Raw genomic sequence first — 20,127 nt, 5'->3', positions numbered from 1 at the left:
CCTTAGAGCATATACTGAGAGTTCTCGGCTCTCCTTAGCTCTACCACCTGTCAGAACAAACCCTCTTGACAGAACCCCCCTCACAAACCCCATGAATCTCTCCCACAGTCTCTCACTCCCCTCCAAGATTCATGGGGTCCATAGCAGCAGCCAGCCATCGCTCCCAGTCTCTCGGTGCAGCCTCCTCCAGCCAGTGCCAAGATGGTTCTGCCTCCTTCCTCCTTGTTGCCAGAACACCTTTACATTTCAAAAAGGACAATTTTTCCTGTTACATCACATCCCCCATCACCTTGGCAGCCTCCCAAACCTCCTGTCTCTGTCCACTCCTCGCAGCAGGCAGGGAATGATAGCTTTTTGCATTGCCAATTGCCCTTAATGGCTCTCCGTTGATCCTTAATGGTTTTTCAGTTAGCTAGCCTGGTCTGGAATTTCTTGTCTGGCACTGTTCTGCTGCTTGTATTGTCCCTTCATATCCCAAATATTATCTGAATACCACCGTTTATTCATTTCTGCCATTCCCTAACAGACTCTGGTATCCTAGATCTATGACTTAAGGCCAAACTAGGGCTGAATCTACACACGGGGGGAAAGCACACAATAGATGTCATAAATTAAATCGTTATAACAAAAGAAAAAGAAAAACTCTATGTAAAATCGTATAGACAAAGTTTTGTGCTCTACAGCGCCATCTGGTATTGCATGTTTATAACACAGTTATAGCATAACATGAATAATGTAGCTGAGTCCTAGATGGGGAAGGGCTGTAGCTCAGTGGTAGAACATCTGCCTTGCATGCAGAAGGTCACAAGTTCAATCCCCGGCATCTCCAACAGTTTTAAAAATATTTGTTTCAAAACAGATTACACTCCCATGTGAATTTGGAGTTGCATGTGTAGGAGAAATTTGCACTAAAATGCTGGTGACTTTTCATGAGGATTTTAAAAGATCACAAATTAACATGGAAATGTGGAGAGCTGGATTTAAGGTTGGAAAGATGAGAAACTGAGAGAAACCAACACTGACATATTCACCCATCTCTAACTGGCAGTGTGAAGGTCCTAGATGGGGTGTCCTAATCTTCCTCCTCCGAGGAAACCACAGATTCCCAGGGCTGCACAGTGCTTACAATCTGACAGTTTCCGCTCCCACCCCAATGAAAGAAAAGAAAAAAGCCAGTGGCTGCCACAATTTACATGCGGGGAGGAATGCTGCAACCATAGAACAAGCCAAAGCCACTTCAATCTTAACAGCAAGATTGATCCGATGATTTGCTGTCATGAGTCAAAAGCTGCTTGCTGAGGTTTTTTTTGAAAAAAATTCCTTAGAGGGAGATCTCTCCAGCCCATAGAAATTACCATCAAGATTAGCATGCGCCAGCTGTGCTCAGCTGGAAGATACGTGCTTACTTCTGTAATGTACTAAACCATGCATAATCCTTCAGGCAGCAGGTATTTTTAGCAAAACTACATTGTTAAGCTCAAACCAAAAGACAGCCATAGCTCTGAAATAATTTTTGCAGGAGGAGAACTTGTTTTGTGTTTCTAAATTTATTATTACAGTTTAATATATATATATAATACAAAAACAATTATACATGCACACCTCCCCAAATATCAAATAAAAGGGGCATGTGTGCAAAATTGACATGTTAAATTCTTAGTACTTTTCATCGAATATTTCAAAAGAGGTAGATTTCTTGTTATATTCTTAGAATAAATTCCATTAATGTACCATATGTCAACCCAGCAGATAGGAGTAACCGTTGTTTTTATTTTATTTTATTTAATTTTATTTAATAAAAACTAATGTTACTTGTTTTACCCCTTATGTGTGGCTGTGATCTTTGTTTACTTTATGCCGCATTATTGATTTTAAATGATTATTTGTTTTTTAAAAGTTATCTTTCAAAAAAGTGAGGTGTCACACCTTCTGTCCTTGGAGAATTCCTGGCTAACCCCAATATATTGTTGTTGTTGTTTTAAAGTCTTGGGGCCCCCTGACAAGCTGGAAGAGCTACCACATAGTTTCCCTTGGGCACATTGCTGCAGTGCTAAATGAGACTGAAATTGGAATGCTGGATTTGGGTTCTATTGATACCGTTGTGGCACTCAGCCAGCAAACAGAATGGAGCCCTACGCAGGTGAGTGTGTCCAATTGGTGAATCCACTGTAGGGTGGTTGCCATCAGTGATTGATTTATGTGTAAGCTAAACAAGCTATAGCAGGGGTCAGCAAACTTTTTCAGCAGGGGGCCGGTCCACTGTCCCTCAGACCTTGTGGGGGCCCGGACTATATTTTGAAGGGGGGGGGGGAAATATGAACGAATTCCTATGCCCCACAAATAACCCAGAGATGCATTTTAAATAAAAGCACACATTCTACTCTTGTAAAAACACCAGGCAGGCCCCACAAATAACCCAGAGATGCATTTTAAATAAAAGGACACATTCTACTCATGTAAAAACATGCTGATTCCTGGACCACGGGCCGGATTTAGAAGGTGATGGGCCGGATCTGGACCCGGGCCTTAGTTTGCCTACCCATGAGCTATAGCTTAGGGCCCCACTCTCTTGGCGGGGCCCAAAATAAAACCTACCTACAGCAACAGTGTTTTGTTTTGTATAGGCTCCTATAATGCAATTAATGGGCCCCGCCTGCTAGCCTGCTCCCTAAAATATCACTGGTTTGCTCATTTATGTATATAGGGTGCCTACATTCTGAATGGACTGGTTGCATGGCAATATGTGCAAATGGCTTTAGATACCTATTAGGTCCATAAATTACCACAGGACAAATATTCAACACAAAAAACAGTGACGATTTGTTTTTGACTAAGGACAGCTGGACATATAACGGGCCCCATTACCTTCAGTACAGTAGCTTAGGGCCTCATCAAACCTAAATCTGGCCCTGGTTGCCATGTAGAAAAACTGGCAGCAGATTGGGAACGTGCAGGGGCAGGTTGGCTTCTCCTTTGTTGAGCCAGAGATGTTAGCACATTCCTAGCTAGTGGCTCTTCCCACTCTACAGCAGCTCCATGTGGCAGAAAGGGCTGGGAAGGGCGACATTGCAAAATCCCCCACCGCATCCCAAAGGTTCCAGCTTCTAGATCACTTGTTTCATTTTATTGCTTTGATTTAAGAAAGTGTATATACCACATAAAACAACAGAAACTCCCCAAGCAGTTTATAAAGAACAGTGTACAAATGTGAATTCCCCCAAGTGTCAGAAAAGGTTATTTATGTGTGAAACAACTGCGGCCCGCGTTTTGTTAGCCCCAAAATGGAAACCGAGCGAGGTCCTAACCAAAGAAGAATGGCAACTTAAGTTGACAGAAAATGCACAACTTGCAGGCTTCACATATAGAATAAGAGAACGAGAAGAACATACGTTTAGAGAGGGTTGCAAAATGTTTATTGAATATATGGAAAATAGTTGTCTTAACGCTGGCAGCGTTAAGATAAATTCAACAGTGTGAATATGTTTTGATGGATGTAATAATGGAAAACTGATTGGTATAGTTTTTGTAAAATATGCAGGGATATAAGATATGTAAAGTGAGCCATGGAAAGAGAAGAAGGGAAGTCATTGATATCTTAAGTATGTAAAATGTTTATTTGAAATTGAAAAACAAGCTTACATTTGAAATCTATCAAAATTTAAATAAAACCAGCCATTTTAGAAATAGTAGCACATAATAAAACAACATAATAGAATGCATGTTAAAATTCCGTGCCTAGGTAGGCATTTAAATGGGCACCGAAAATGATACAATGAAGGTGCCTTATGCATATAAATGGGCAAGAAGTTCCAGTGTGTAGATTCTGCTGCATCGAAGAATTGATTCCTTGCAAGTTCGGAATGACCATTATGTGAAACTTGTAAAAGTGCCAGTTCCGCAGATCAAAGGGGTCAAGAAACTATATATTTGGTAAGGCAATTCTTCAAATAAAGTGGTCCCAGACCTCTGGGACTAGCTTAAAAAGATCCTTTAAGTACGGTAAACTGCTTCTTTGCCACGGTGACATCCTATAATTTGATTCATGGACAATATTTGACTAGAACATGCATTGTCAGTTAAAAGAAGTTCTTTTTCACTTTCAATGTAAAGCCACTTTTATCATTATTTTGTGTGCAAGCATCCTGATTCCATGATAATCAGTTGCATTATAGCTTCCTGGAGTGCAGAGTCTTGTTACCTTCTAATTTAACTGCTTTTAACTGAGTTAGATCTTCGTTGTGTTTGTTTTTCAGGCCAGGTTGATTTTACAGGGCTTTCTGGAAGACTCAGGTCAAGGAATGGACACCCTGAAAAGCTTTGATTTGGCTGGACTAGGCCATAATCTTTGTGCTCTGAACTCCACAGAGATCGAATCTATAAATGCAGTTGAGTTCAGGTACAGCACCACAATTCTTCCATTAACAATGCACTTACTAAAGATAAATTAGAAAAAAGTTAATGTTGCATGGCTTTTATTGTTATCTCTGATTTTATTTTGCATGTTGAGCTAATTTTAAAAAAAAGTTGCTTAGAGACTCTTCATGTAGCAAGCAACTAATAAACTGAATAAATAAATAATAATATTAACAGTAAAAGCCATAAACTTTTTTTGAGAAATGTTCCTTACCAATAAATAAATAAATAAATAAATAACCAACCCCCAGGCTTACAATAAAGAGTACTAAAACAGAATGCAGTTAAAACCAATGTGTGAAATACTAATAGTATTAGCAACAGTAGTAAAAGCATATTAGCTCGAAAGCTAGCAGCTCCGAGGGCCTTCTGGCGGTTCCCTCACTGTGAGAAGTGAGGTTACAGGGAACCAGGCAGAGGGTCTTCTCGGTAGTGGCGCCTGACCTGTGGAACGCCCTCCCATCAGATGTCAAGGAAATAATCAACTATCTGACTTTTAGAAGACGTCTGAAAGCAGCCCTGTTTAGGGAAGTTTTTAATGTTTGGTGGTGTTTTGAATATTCTGTTGGGAGCTGCCCAGAGTGGCTGGGTAAACCCAGCCAGATGAGCGGGGTATGTATGTATGTATGTATGTATGTATGTATGTATGTATAAATAAATAAATAAATAAATAAATAAATAAATAAATATATCATCATTAAGAATCCCTGACAATTAAATATTAAAAGCCTGCTGAGACTAAAAGGTCTTGGGACTACTAGAAATACGTATGTTGTGTGCACCCTGAAGTTCAGGAGAGGACCTCTTCACGCAACAGAGAACTGAATTATGGAATTCGCTCCAACAACAAGCAGTGATGGCCACCAACTTGGATAACTTTAAAAGATGATTTGACAAATCCATGGAGGACAAGGCTAACAGCCATGATGTGTATTGTTCTACCTCTATTGTGGCAGGCAGTCTGCCTCCCATTGCCAGTTTCTGCAAATCACAAGCGAGGGAGAGGACTGTGGCACTCAAGTCTTGCTTATGAGCTTCCCACTGAGGCATCTGACTGACCACCGTGAGAGCAGGGATGCTGGACTAGATAGGCCATTGGCCTGACCCAACAGGGCTAGGGTTGCCAGACCTCCAGTCTCGCCTGAAGTCTCCAGGTTTGGCTGGTCCCCTCCAAGTGATGGATGGCGAGCCTGAATCTACAGGTGCGCAAGATTCCCTTCGAAGCTTCAGCCCAGCAGGGGTTGGCTGCAAATGATAGCATAGGTACATTTTGGGGTGTCTGCCTTCCTCTGCTCCCTTTTCTCAATTAACCTCCATCTCATGGGGTTGCCCTATGACGTCACCGAGGAATGCCTTCATGACATCATCACCAGGGGCCACCCCAAAGTCCCAGGTTTGGGCCCTGCAATCTCAGGGTCTGCGATACTCCTGACCTGAGAACCCTAAGCAGGGCTTTTCTTACGTTAAGCTATGAATCATGAACTAGTGCCAGATGCTAGCCCACTCAAAAAGAAATAAAGAAAGTACAAATTATTGCCTTTATCAACATATTAAATATTATTTGCTATCTCATCTTTTTTCATTTGATATGCAGCTCATGCACAGAGCAGCTTCACACATGGCTTCTTCCGCCGCCCCACGAGTGTCAAAATTTTCAGGTGATAATTGCACATGTATATATGGAAGCCGTGGGAAGCAGCAAAATAGATACTCATCGTGCAAACGAACGTGATGTTATTATGATTCCTTACAGCTGTCTAGGAAGAATCTCATGCATGAAGCGCCACTAAGTCTACTTTAATATTCAGGCTTTTCCAACTGTGTAAAATTACAGTCCCCTCTTTGCCCTTTCTGCAGTGCTGTTGTTTCAAGAATTGGCTCTCTGCCATGCAGCGCAAACGTTCTGAAAGAGTTTAAGAAGAAGGCAGAGTCTGTGTTTGGAATTGCTACAGGGTGGGACAGATCTATCCTGCAGGAGATTGGCAACATTGCAGGTAAGGAGGCTCGCATCCATATCAAGGATGTTCTGAGCGATGTGGTCCACCTCGTACCCTATATCTCTGAATCAGAAGATGGAAGGGGAAATAGGGAAAAGATGAACCCTGTATCTGGTCACCATTAACCTTAGATCCAATATTGGTGGGATGTTGTGGTGGCCTACAAGGTAACCAATTTAGGAGCAATTAACCCCATTGAAATAAAAGAGTTTTAAAGTGCAATCCTATGCATGTCTGCCTGAAATATGTTCCATTGTGTTCAGGGTGAGTATGGGATGTATCCAACTAAGTTTACTCAGCTGTGATAGCTCAGTCGGTAGAGCATGAGACTCTTAATCTCAGGGTCATGGGTTTGAGCCCAACATTGGGCAAAATATTCCTGCATTGCAGGGGGTTGGACTAGATGACCCCCGTTGTCCCTTCGAACTCTACAAATTCTATTATTCTGAGTAGACCCACCGAAATGAATGAACCTAACTTAGTCACATATATTAATTTCAGTGTGTCTGCTCTCAGTTGGACTGCTGTTGGATACAACCCTATGGGTTGTGTCATTCCTTCTGAATAGACCCATTGAAATGAATGGGCAGGACTCACTCGTGTTCATTAACTTCAGTAGGCCTACTCTGAGAATGGCTAACTGGCAACTATGCTATGGCGGATTGTGCAGTGTTGGCTTATAATATGTGTGGCACAGCTTATTTATATGTTTGTTATATGGATGTTTTGGGAGATGGGAAAGAACACAAGCAGAAATGGCAACTTTTGCCCTTAAAACAGAAACAAAAGGAAAAAGAAAATTGGATTAATAAGGTGCACTTTTACAAGGGCTGCACATCGAACTTTTCATTTAACTGCAGAGAAGTGCCTTGTTTTCTTAAAGGCCTGATTTCCCAGAGGTGTCTGAAAACATTTTAGAATCAAATATTGATCAGCTAAAGCATACAGAGGCTCTGAAATGTACGTTTGCCCCAAATTCAGCCTAATCCACCGTGGTGTGAACTAAGTAAGCTGCATTCTGATCTCTTTTTCTCACTCTCTCAATCTTTTCCTCTCTCTCTAGCTGGCTTAAATGGGGAAGAATTAAAAGCTCTTGATAAAGAATTGATGCCCTATTTCCATCCAACAGCAATAAAATATATCCCTGATGAAATCTTCAAAGTAAGTGTTGTGGATGTTTTGATTCTTTCCCCATTTACTTCTGCTTTGTTATAAACGGTGACGTGAATGCGTATCTTCGTTCGGAGAACACTTTAAAGGGCTTCTTCTTAAGTCTCTAGAAATATTAAAGTAGGATGTAGTGGCAGGGGTGGGGAAGCTTTGGCCCTCCAGATGCTGCTGCACTACAACTCCCATCACCCCTGGGTATTGGCCATGCTTGCTGGGGCTGATGGGAGTTGTAGTCCAACAACACCGGGGGGGGGGCAAAGGTTCCATACACCTGGTTAGAGTTTCAGGAGACTAGGGTCCAAATCCCCATATTGCCACGAAGCTTACTGTGCGACCTCGGGCCAATTATTACCTCTTAGCCCAACCTACCTGACAGGGTTGTTCTGACAGTAAAAGAGCAGTGTAAACAAATAGTCAATAATAGGTAACAATGGCCATGTTCTAGCAAAGCTGATATCTCTCTATATAATTGCATTTATTCCGTGGTGAAGCTAAGGACATAAAAGAGTTCCCGTGGGGTTTGCTGCATACAGCTTGTGCATGCTAGATTTTTTAAGTCTAGTGGATGATAGCAATGTGTTATGCACATAACATGAAGTAGAGATTGAGGAGATTTTCATTTACTCTGCGTTAGAAAAGCGAACCCAATGTAATTTGAAATTCCTGGACTTATACACAGGTCAGAAAGCGGTTAAGCAGGATCCACAGGTAAGTCGCAAGGCCATCCCAGCTGGGTCACAGCAAAGCTGTTGCCACCATATTGGTCTCTAGCTAAGGCTCATCAGACCACTGATAGTCCATTAATCCCGTCATTGGGGTTCCATATATGTAGCAGAGCTATTTCACTAAACATTGGCGTCACCCCCTCTCCACCATGTTGCTTGTTGATTTTTTAACCAAAGAGAAATAGCTTTGTGATGCAACCTCTGCTGCAAGGGTTGTTGTTTGAGAAAGTCCAAAAAAAGCTCCTTTCCTCTTGATGAAAGTCAATTTCTGGGCTCTTTCATCCTTTTTATTTTTGTAAAACCTAAATGGGGAAAGAGAATTTTTTTGAAAGATGAAGAACGTTCTACAAAATCAAGGAGAACTCAGAGGTGCTATTATAGGTGTCAGTCGCACAAATTGCCATCTTTGTTCTACGTGGAAAGATAATTACTGTGCAATTATAACAGTAGCCGGTTTTCAAAGAAGGCTTAATAATATGGCCTCACTCGACAGATTATTTTGCACCTGAAGAAAAGATCCAACAGCCGAGGCAGTCGATGACATCTCTTCGGTTTTGTGGATCACATTGATTGCATCATTGTTTTTCCAGTGTAACATTTTGCAAGCACAAATGAAGACAGACGGTTGACTCCGAAGCTGCTGATGTGAAACGATGGAGCAGAAACCACTAGGAGGATAAATTGTCATATATGGGAGATTGCTTGGTGCAGGTGTATTGTCTTCTCCAGCTCCTGCATCTGGTTTCCCATCACACACCAGCAAGATACACAACCTTCTATGTTGTATAGATGAAAATACAGATACTCCTGGATTCTTGTGATCATACACACGATAGATAGATAGATAGATAGATAGATAGATAAATGATAGATCGATAGATAGATAGATAGATAGATAGATAGATAGATAGATAGATAGATGATAGATAGATAGATAATAGATAGATAGATAGATACAGGGGCGCTGACTTATAAAAAAATTGGGGGAGCCCGCGAAAGCTCATGAATAATAAATAAGCTCATGAATATGCAGATAAAGTGGCGCCGCCTCCTCGTGAGCGAATAGGGGAGAGCGTGCTGCGCCTATTAATCAGCTCCAAAGGAAATTGGGTGGAGCTTTTGCTCGGGAGGAAGGGCGGGAGGCATGCAGCCCGACCCTGTGCATTTTGGGCTGGGGGAGGGGCGGCGGTGGCGCTCTGCTGGAGGGGCGCCTGAGATTATTGGGGGGGCGGAGCCCCCCCAAACGAATTTTTGAGGGGGCTCGGGCCCCCTCAGGCCCCATGGAGTCGGCGCCTATGGATAGATAGATAGATAGATAGATAGGAAGGATTTTCAGGAATAATTAAATACATAAGCAGAGGATGTTATCTGTTCAATAAAGTATATTGATATAACTGCATTACACTGTTATATTTCCCTCACTCAACAAACAAACAAACACAGAACCACTAACAAATTAACTAAATGAGACAAACTAAATCTCCCCAATGTTGGTCATGTCCATTTATTTCAATGGGTCTACTTTGAGTAGGGCTAATACTAGTTTCAATTCTTCCTCCAGGTTGTTCAAGGTAGCATACCAGCTTCACCCCCTCTCCATTTTATCTACTTCAGCACATGAACCGCTACCCCACACTGGCTCCTATGTCTGTATACTGAATGCATTTACTCTGCAATGCCCTGTGTGCTGCTCACTTTTCCTGGTGCTCCTGTACAGGAAAATCCTTCACGAGTGCTGATGTGGCGTAGTGGTCAGCGTGCTGGACTAGGACTTGGCAGACCAGGGTTCAAATCCCCACTCAGCCATGAAGTTCACTGTGTGACCTCAGGCCAGTCACTGCCTCTCAGCCTAACCTCCCTCACAGGGTTGTTGTGGGGGGTTAAATGAGGAGGGGGAGAACCATGCACACTAGCTCCTTGGAGAACAAGGTTGAGATAGAAACACAATAAATAAACAACATGAAAATCTGGTTTTGCTTTGTCCAGGAGCTGTCCCCAGAACAAATAGCAAACCTTGGTCCTGAAAATGCTGCTGTAGTGACAGAGTTGCAGCGTCAGCATCTCAATGGATTGCAGCTTCAGAGTCTTCTGCTGGCGATGGATGGAGCCAGAACAAGCATCCAGGAGCTTCCGCTCCATGAGAGCACGGTCAGACCGACATACACATCAGTTCAGAACAGTGAGTTAAAAATAATAACAACTCTCAGGCCATATTCATATTGTTGCATGTATCCCAGTCACTGAGCACTGAGAGGGGTTCCAGCACTATGTTTGGTTTCCTTGGAATGAAGGTCAGTGGAGACAGTGTTGTCTTTAGGATATATGGGTTTCTTTACACAAATATGCAACCTGAGCATAGGATGGAGGGGCTCACAACATTAGCACTCCATCATGCTTCGCATCCCCTTTAGGTTCTCAGCAAGATCATCAAACCATAGCTTAAGGTCCAGCACAGAGCAAGACAAACCTCTGTGTCCCCAGCTTCCAGCAGTAGCCAAAACTTACACACAAAAAGTCCTGCTCGCTCTATTGTTCTTCATCCTAGAATGGCATGTCATCCAGCCAGGTGAGGTGGCAAAAGGCCCACCCGTTCGTCTTTATGGCAACAGGACGACCTCTTTGGATAGGTAAATGGCAGTACTTAACTGGACAGCTAAGGCTATGGCTTCCAACTCACTGGATGCAGAATCACAGGCCCAGAAGGGACCCACAGGTGTCACCCAGACTGAAGCCCCACAAAAAGCCCTATAACATTAAGTTACATCCTTGGTCCACTGACATCTACTTTCTTTGACACTAAGAAAAGGAGCAGGCCAAAGGCCCATCTAGTCTAGCATTCTGTTTCCAACCAGTACCAGACCACAGAAGAACAGGCAAACTGCAGCAATTTCTGTTTTCTTTTCTGTTTTTGTCTGAATTTTCTGAAATCCATAGCACAGAGTTCTGCTCAAGGTATCTGGAAAAAACACAAAGCTCTACATAAACACAAAAGGATGCTTTCCTTTCTGTAGTATCATGCAGCCCGCTCTATACAGCACCAGAGTGCTATCCTCTCCTTGTTGCATGCATCTCATTATGTAGGACCCATATGGTAGCAACACCCTTTAATTAACACAATGGCAGCTGTAGCTTATCACCAGAAAGCAAAATTCCAGTAAGAACAATTGCTGGATGATAATTCCTTTGGTGGAGACCATGGTTTCTTAGCCCTACGTAACTTAGCATACCAATTTCTTCTTCTATTTTAAAACATTGCCCCCTCCCCAAAAAGTGTAAAACATAATGGTGTGAAACAGATTGCAGTTTAATAAGTGATGTTTCTTTTGATTATAAAAGTTACAGGGAACCAGGCAGAGGGCCTTCTCAGTAGTGGCACCCACGCTGTGGAATGTCCTCCCATCAGATGTCAAGGATTTAAATAACTTTACAACTTTTAGAAGACATCTGAAGGCAGCCTTGCATAGGGAAGTTTTTAATGTTTGGTGTTTTATTGGAAGCTGCCCAGAGTGACTGGGGCAACCCACTCAGATGGGTGAGGTACAAATAATAAAATTATCATCACAACCATGACAAAAGCAATCAAGGATGGAGGAGCTCTGCAGCCAGGATGGCTGAGCAGTTTAAAGCACTGCAAACAGGTCGCAGTCTCCCCTGGAGGTAGAGGTTTGAATCCCACTTCTGGCCAGGCTACGTTTTGAGGAAGGGCCATAGCTCAGTGGCTGAGCACCTATTTTGCATGCGGAAGGTCACAGATTAAATCCCTGGCACTCCTTTGTGAAACCCTGGAGATCCACTGCCAGTCAGAGAAGACAGTACTGGTCTGGATGCAACCATGTTCCTCAGGGGAAGGGCCCTGGCTCAGTGGTAGAAGATCTGCCGTGCATGCAGAAATCCCTAGCATTTCCAGATAGGGTTGGGAGAAGCTCCTGTCTGAAACCCTGGAGAGTCTCTGCCCGCCAGAGTAGACAGCAATGAGCTACGGTATATTGACCAATGGTCTGACTCAGCATAAGCCAACTTCCTATTGCTACAAAAGTTGGGTGCCACCTCCACTCTCTGCTGAGCAGTAGCAAAATTCCAGGTTGTTCCAGGTGCTCACCCAAGGCCTATGCTTCTTTGGAGAATTGAAGACCAGGGCGGAGACTGTTGTAGTTTTATGATTTATTCAGATATTTACACCTAGATTTGGATGGAGGGAGTCCAGCTCTTACAGAATGGTAATCTCAAGAAGGGCTTGTTCCCCACAACAGTGCAACACTGGAGTCAAAGGCATCTTTCCCATCCTGCCTTTAGCCAGCATGCCCAAGATGAATCTCTGTCTTTCTTCTCTCCCTCCTTCTTCCCAGCACACCTTGCAAAATACATGGTCACCTGTCTCTCTCTCTCTCTCTCTCTCTCTCTCTCTCACACACACACACACACACACACATACCCACTCACTTTGGCAACCTCTGTCTGCGCAGACCCAAGATTCCTCTTAGATGGGCCACCAACACCTTTTGTCAATTTAACACCTCTATCCTGGCTTAGAAAGGAAGCTTAGCCTGTATTTTTCCACTGGCTAGCAATTTGCCCTTTAACACTCCAAAAAATCAAAATTCTACCATTTATTAATTTCTGAGGTCTAGGGCCCCCCCAACCTCACAACACTATGTTCCTATGTTAACTCAGTATAAAGCAGCTTTCCAGTTATGGGATCCGTAGGACCTCAATGGTTCATCCCAATATTTCTTTATTTTTCAATGACAACTTTGGCAACATCATCCCTGTCTGTGACATCATGCGTTGCGACAGGTGACCACTATTCCCCTAGCTTGGTACAAACAGAGTAAATCAAATTTCCTTGTACTCACTGGCTCGTTGATTCTTCAGGGATAATCTCTCAAGAGAGCACAGATGCTGCTACCAGTATTCTCCCTCTGGGTTTTGGTGGAGCAAAAACAGCTGTCAGCTGACAGTGGAACTTCATTATCTCTCCTTCATGGAGGCACTGAAGAAGTTCCCATTTCCCAAATGATCTGGCAATGTTCCTTTTATGTCTGCTGTATCTTCTCAAAGGATCCTAGTCATTTCCTGCTCTTTAACCACACACTGCAGCTGGTTTGTCCTTTCTTATAGTTGTTTTGATTTTGTTATAGTTGTTTTGATTTTGTGTGGAGTGCCCTACCTGGGTGGATGGAGCAGCCAAGTAATTTCGTTGTCCCCGAGAGGGGGCAATGACAATAAAGATATTATTATTATTATTATTCTACCTATGTAGTGTAGATAAGGCACATATTGCTCGTGACATCACAAAGCTCAGTAGTCTAAAACACTACGCCCCCCCCCCCGGAATTCATATTACATTATACATGTCCCCCAAAACCTCTAGTAAGAGGTGTGGATGTAATGCTCTAATGCTTTGCCTATACTCCATAATATTTTTCTTGGTACTTCATACTCTCAGCAGCACTGCAGTTCATTTACTTCCTGTATTGTGTAAATTATAGTTTGTTATTCCACCCAAACCAGGAAACTCTGGTTGCATTTGCAAAACAACTTTCAATGTGGCTTGAACGTGGTTTCCATTTCTGATTTGGAAGGTAATCACAAACCATTGTTTATTTTGTTCCGATGTAATAGCAAACTATGGTTTGTATTGAACAGGAAGCAAGTCGACTGGAGCAAAGTGCGTACTGCTGGGAGAGTCCCCTGGAGCAAAGAGATGACTGCTATAGCTAGCAGCATGCATCACCAATAGGCCAATTTCAGTCGAGAGAATGACCTCTCTGAATCCTTCCCCTGTGTTTTCTCAGATAGCTGAATTCACTAAGGTATATGTGCAAGTTAGAGATGCTGTTAATTCACAATACAGTGGTGCCTCGCAAGACGAAAATAATCCATTCCTCGAGTCTCTTCGTCTAGCGGTTTTTTCATCTTGCGAAGCAACCCTATTAGCGGCTTAGCGGATTAGCGCTATTAGCGGTTTAGCGGCTATTAAAGGCTTAGCGGCTTAGTGGCTAAAAGGCTATTAGCTGCTTAGCGGCTTAGAAAAAGGGGGGAAGCGGAAAAAATCGCAAGACTCGCAAGACGTTTTCGTCTTGTGAAGCAAGCCCATAGGGAAATTCGTCTTGCGAAGCGCATCGAAAAACGGAAAACCCTTTCGTCTAACGGGTTTTTAGTCTTGCGAGGCATTCGTCTTGCGGGGCACCACTGTACAATATTCTCTTTGCAGGTGCTCCAATTTCCTGCAGTTTAAGTCTTTGGGTGTTTACTGCATTCATCCTGCATCCTGTTTCCTGAATCAAGTTATCACTGTTAAGAGTTTATGGTAAGCATGCTCTTTTCAATCTTTCTTTCTTTCTTTCTTTCTTTCTTTCTTTCTTTCTTTTTAAAAACAAAACCTTGTACACTAAGGGTGCTTGATACCATGATAGCAGCTTATTAACTGTTGAAAAAATAAGATCTATAAAATAATAAAAAGATGCCCTTAATTGCTACTTTGACTGCTTAGAAATGTGCAGTGTAACTCTATGCATGTTTACTCAGAAGTAAGTCCCATTAAGTTCAATGGAACTTGCTCCCAGAGAAGTGTGTAAATGATTTAAATCTAAGGCTCCCTAGGAACAAGTCCCATTGAACTCAATGGGGATTAGGTTTGAACAGCCATCTAAAGGATTGTGCTGTAAGAATGCTATGTCAGGCACTAATTTTTCTGTATATTATTTCTTCCCTCCCAATATCACTCTACCTTGATGCAATTTTCAGACGGCTACAGCTCACCTGGGTGGATACAGAAACGGTCTTTTGGAAAGCCTACTGATGTAGAGAAAATAAAAACATTGCAGCTCTTTAAGAAGTATGGTAGCTGTGAGTCTTAGGAATCCATTCAAGTGATGTTTTCCATCTTCCCTTAACTATGGCCATAAGAAGTAGCAATGGCCATTGATTGCCATTGAGGCACTACAAAACCAGATGTAATGTTTGTAGAATAATAGCCATAGCTTTTAGAATGAATCACCAGGAGAACACACTCATGTTGAAATCCTTCAGTTGCTAGGTGTTGGGACGTGAGCCAATGGGAGACAGAACACCCATTTAGTGTCTGTTGAATGATGATTAAAATGTACAGATATTGGCTGCTGGAAACAAGATGTTCACTATCCAGACCGCTGGCTCCATCACCCAGGTGCAAATGCTCTTAATATACGAAAACTCCATGATGTATTATGTAGAACAGAAGTGGGGAATCATTTGTGGGCCCATGTGCAGTGAGCTCCCAGGAGCCAGGAAGGTTTGGTAAAACATAAGAATAAACTGACACAACAATGTTGTGGAGTTGAAAATCTCCACAACTTTATTGATTACAGACATCTGTATGCTTTGACGTTGGGTATCTGTCCTTGGTCAGCTGCCTGATGGATGCCTTATCCTCCACAAATTTGCCAATCCTCTTTTAAAGCCAATCTAATTGGTGGTTATGGCTACAGCGGGTAGTGGAGAACTCCATAGTGTAAAGAAATGCTTCCTCTTGTTGGTTCTGCATCTCCCACCATTCAGGTTCAGTAGATAACACCAAGTTCTGACCTTCTGATCGGCAAGCCCAAGAGACTCAGTGGTTTAGACCACAGCGCCACCCGATCAGAAGGTCGGCGGTACGAATCCCCACAATGGGGTGAGCTCCCATTGCTCTGCCCCAGCTCCTGCCAACCTAGCAGTTCGAAAGCATGTCCAAGTGCAAGTAGAGAAACAGGTACCGCTGTGGCGGGAAGATAAACAGCATTTCCGTGAACTCTGGTTTCCGTCACAGTGTCCCATTGTGCCAGAAGCGGTTTAGTCAGCTGGCCACATGACCCCATAGTTGCCTTTGACTGGGCTTAACTGTCCAGGGGTCCTTTACCTTTTACAGCCTATAGTCCAGCACCATAGTCCAGAAAAGACAACCATGTGGTTTTTCTGTGTTTTAATTGTTCCCCCCTTCTTTATTAAGAGTCAGGGCACACTATTTTTAAAGGTGACCTGTAGTTAGATATAATCTTTTAATCTCTGAGTCAATTACTTTAATTGCAAAAAATGGAGATTATGCTTAAATATGATCAGCATTTGATAACATATATCCTATCTATATGATACTTCAAAAGGAAGCAAGCAGGTGGTACAGTACTTTCTCCAAGAAGCCAAAATGCCTCATTGAAATATGGATTACAGTATGTTCATTATGCTAAGTGATCAATTAACACGTTGCAAGACTGTTGTGTTTTTTTAAAGAAAAATCTTTGTTCACCCTCTCTTTTTTGGATGAGCAGTTGAAACCTAATGTTAGAAATGCTGTGAAAATTCCATTTGTTTTGTTATGGCAAAAGTTCTTGTGGAACCAAAATGAATTACCATGCTTACAAAGTAAATGTTTCAACTGCAATTTGGTTGTCAGGGATGAAACCTTGTGTGGTCTACAAAGTGTTTTTAATTATTTGTGTGCTATTCTAAAATTAAAAAATCCTCCAGAATTACCTTTTCCCATAATTTTGTATTGAATTGTATTTTGCAAATATAAGTTGGTGAGGGGTGATTACTTATAACAACCTTATAAGCTTATTTGGATTAGTTTATCATAGAATGTAGAGTTGGAAGGGACCCCGAGGGTCATCTAGTCTAACCCCCTGCAGTGCAGGATTTCTTTGCCCAATTTGGGGCTCAAAGCCATGACCCTGAGATTAAGAGTCTCATGCTGTACTGACTGAGCTGAAAAAAAGAATTAAAATAATTAAAATTGCTGGAAAACCTTCCAGCTTTTCTGGTATGGTAAATAATACATTTGTTGCTTCTGTTCCAGAAGATTAAATGGTACAGGATGTTGTTTTAATTCATTTACTGATACAAGCCCCTTTATTTACTTCGGAACATGTTTCCTTTGATCCTGGATGCTGTTCTTTTGAACTCAAGATTGAGGATTCATAAAGAGTTGATTAAACTGAGGATGATTCTGCCTTTGCTCATTTCAAATTTTGAGAGAGCACTGCAGGCACCATAGCTGTCAACTTTCAGATTTGAAAGTAAGGGATCAGCAGCCTCGAAAATAAGGGATCAGCAGCCTCACCTGTCCCGGGGACAGTCTACAGGATATCTAACAATCTGGGATAGCAGCAGGAAGCAGCTGGAAACGGTGAATAAGGGAATTTCCCACAAAAATGGGGAAGGTTGGCAGCTATGGCAGGCACTAGTCCCAGAATAGCTGCTATAGGAGAAGGGCATAACACAAAATGGCTGTCATAGGGAGTGTGGCATAACACAAGAGAGACAGCCATCCTTAACAACCTTAGGCCTGCCAAAGGAAATCAGCTATGTCCTGCTGGTCCTTATTGTGGAGGTCACACAATATTGATCACACACACACGTACGTTACTGTTGAATAGGCCGGCCCAAGACATTTTGATACCTGAGGCGAACTACAAAATGACACCCCACTCCCTGCCAGGGAAGGAGTGGGGGAGTGGAGATTGACACCAGGAGCAAAGGGGGAATAAAGAGATCTGCATCAGGATCTGCTGCCCCTGTGGATCCTGTTGTCTGAGGCAGTTGTCTCACCTTGCTTCATGGGTGAGCCGGCCTTACTGTCTAATAGTAGCAGGGCGCAATTCTCAAACCCGGCGGGGGAGGGGAATACACAAGGCGACCACATCATACCCACTCTCATTTCACAGAAATTGCTTAGAAGGTTCTTGCACATTTTGCCTTATAATTTACTTTCTAGTGGGGATAAGACACCTCCGGTGAAAGCCCTGCACACACCATGGTGCTTGTGGGCACTGGGTTGGCAACAGGGCTGTCTTTAGCAAAATGCACCACTGGCCCAGCGCCCCCAAATTTAGTTTAGTTGCCCCAAATTAACTTTTATTGAGCTTTTTTTGGAAGGGGGGAAGCCAATGTTGTTTTTAGGGGGGTGAACTCAAAGTTATTGAGCTTTTTTGGGGGGGATTACTCACCTGTAACGACAATGCAGCGGAAAAAACTGCTTTTGTTTCCTGACTCGTCGGTAATATTTCATGCTATGGAGTAACAGAGCGACAGAGGAGGGGGGAAGGGACTTTCGCTCCATTGCTTTTCACTGCCGCCAATCAAGAGGGACCGGTATACAGTAGGTATACATTTGGCGCCCCCCAGAATTTGACGCCCAGGTGCCCCGCATCCCTTGCACCCCCGGGTAAAGACGGCCCTGGTTGGCAATCCCTGCTTTATACCCTTTGTATTTGCTCCTTCCACTAAACTAGAATGCCTAGTTTAGAACTATGGATTGCTTGGTGTTTGCTTGTTTTTTAAAAAAAACATTATATAGATTTATGTTTCACATCTGTTGTGGAGACACTGTTGGAATCGGGAAAATAAAAATTGGACAGGTGCTGCTTTTTCCCCGCCTGTTGCTAATCTCCTTGCATTCCTGTCATTTACCATCCACCACCACTCAAGGCTTGTTGCTAGGAGCTGCAGCGCATGTTGCAGAGAGACAGAATAAGGAGGGAGCGGAGAATGGTTAATAATCATGGATGGTGACATGTTTCCTCCAGGTTCAGAGATTGTGTTGTTGTTGGCATCCATCTGTCTGTATACCTCTCTGTGAATACCATTCATCGGGGAACATCCGGAGGAAAAGGCTAATGCTCTCTTCTCCGGGTTTTTCCAAAAGAACATGAGAATATAAACCGTCCCCCCACGTGATAACCAATTTCGGGTTGCCATATTTTGAAGAGCAAAGAAGAGGATGCTATGACGACTCTCATTTTAAATACCCCGACTATATGCAGGCAATAGAAGTTGTGATATATTGCTGGGGGGTAGGCAGGAAAAGAGAAGAGGAAAGCAAGTCTTTAACCACCAGTTATGTCTATGTCTCATCCGGACAGTATAGCCAGTGACATTTTGGCAATTTTTTAAAAAAATCCACCTGGAAAGAAATTTTACACCTGAAAAAGAGGATGCGTCCTGGAAAAAGAGGACACATGGCAACCCTACCTTCCCCTGTTGAGGCTTCATTGCACTTTAAACCCTGCTCTCTTGGGTGTTTTGGTAAAAGGCTTTTCCCTCCTTGCACTGAGACTCCAGCTGCTGAGAGCCCTCCCTGGAGCATGGACACTTAACAAATGAGTTTGTCCCATTACGACTGATAGACTGCACAGTAAATTCCTCTTCCCAGGAAATTCTGGAGAGCGTAGCTCTATGAACAGGGATAGGAGCCTCCTAACAAGATGCAGTACCTGTTATAAACTACAGTTCTCCGGATTCCTTGGGGAAAGCCATGACTGTTTAATGTAGTATAATACAGTTTTAACTGCACTGTGCAGATGGGGCCTTAAATAAAAACACAGCAATTCATAACAAAAGCACTACATAGCATGGACATAGCTTGCTTGGGAGGTGCAGGGGGAACAGCTGCCCCCCCTAAATCAAGTAAATAAATAAAAATACTTAACTAACTGTCCAACTGCATCACAGATACCTTGGTTTTGCCCCCCCCCCCATAAATCCTGGCTACTCCCATGCTACATAGCAATTACTAATGGCAGCAGACAGACAAAGTAAATTTTATTGTCTAATCAGGCCTCCCCTCCAAACACTTGCGGAAAAACCTGTGTCTTAATCAGTTACCTGGAAGTATGAAGAGATTGGGCCAGACGTGCCCAATTTATTTATTTAAATCCATACAACAGGCAACAACAGTTTAGCACGGTGTGTGTGTGTGTGTGTGTGCATTCCTGACCCCTGTGCGCATCAGTGGAGCGCATGTTAAGTTTGCTCCACCCTGTTCCCTCCCTGCCCCGTCCCCACCCCCTGTTCCAGCCACTTCTGGG

The 20,127-nt window shown here is 42.9% G+C and overlaps 1 protein-coding gene and 1 long non-coding RNA gene across 2 annotated transcripts in view; one reads left to right on the top strand and one right to left on the bottom strand.

The window, feature by feature from the left end:
- The window catches only part of OTOA (otoancorin), a 44,126-nt gene extending 28,983 nt beyond the window's left edge, over positions 1 to 15,143 (top strand). Inside the window, exons 23-29 of the mRNA XM_081169811.1 lie at positions 1,985 to 2,140; positions 4,254 to 4,396; positions 6,271 to 6,407; positions 7,474 to 7,571; positions 10,292 to 10,484; positions 14,520 to 14,615; positions 15,053 to 15,143. Coding sequence (XP_081025937.1) covers positions 1,985 to 2,140; positions 4,254 to 4,396; positions 6,271 to 6,407; positions 7,474 to 7,571; positions 10,292 to 10,484; positions 14,520 to 14,587 — 795 coding nt within the window. The 3' untranslated portion in view covers positions 14,588 to 14,615; positions 15,053 to 15,143. The remainder of the gene's footprint in view (positions 1 to 1,984; positions 2,141 to 4,253; positions 4,397 to 6,270; positions 6,408 to 7,473; positions 7,572 to 10,291; positions 10,485 to 14,519; positions 14,616 to 15,052) is intronic.
- Positions 11,185 to 13,401, bottom strand: LOC308573145. The gene is made up of 2 exons (XR_014001961.1): positions 13,159 to 13,401; positions 11,185 to 11,261 (listed from the first exon to the last, which is right to left on the bottom strand). It is a non-coding gene; the product is annotated as an uncharacterized lncRNA (long non-coding RNA).
- Positions 15,144 to 20,127: the final 4,984 nt, after the last annotated feature.

This window comes from Podarcis bocagei (genome assembly GCF_964188305.1).
Source record: "Podarcis bocagei genome assembly, chromosome: 14".
NCBI lineage: Eukaryota > Metazoa > Chordata > Lepidosauria > Squamata > Lacertidae > Podarcis > Podarcis bocagei.
The sequence above is the reverse complement of the archived record's forward strand: the minus strand, read 5'-3'. Positions and strand labels throughout refer to the sequence as shown.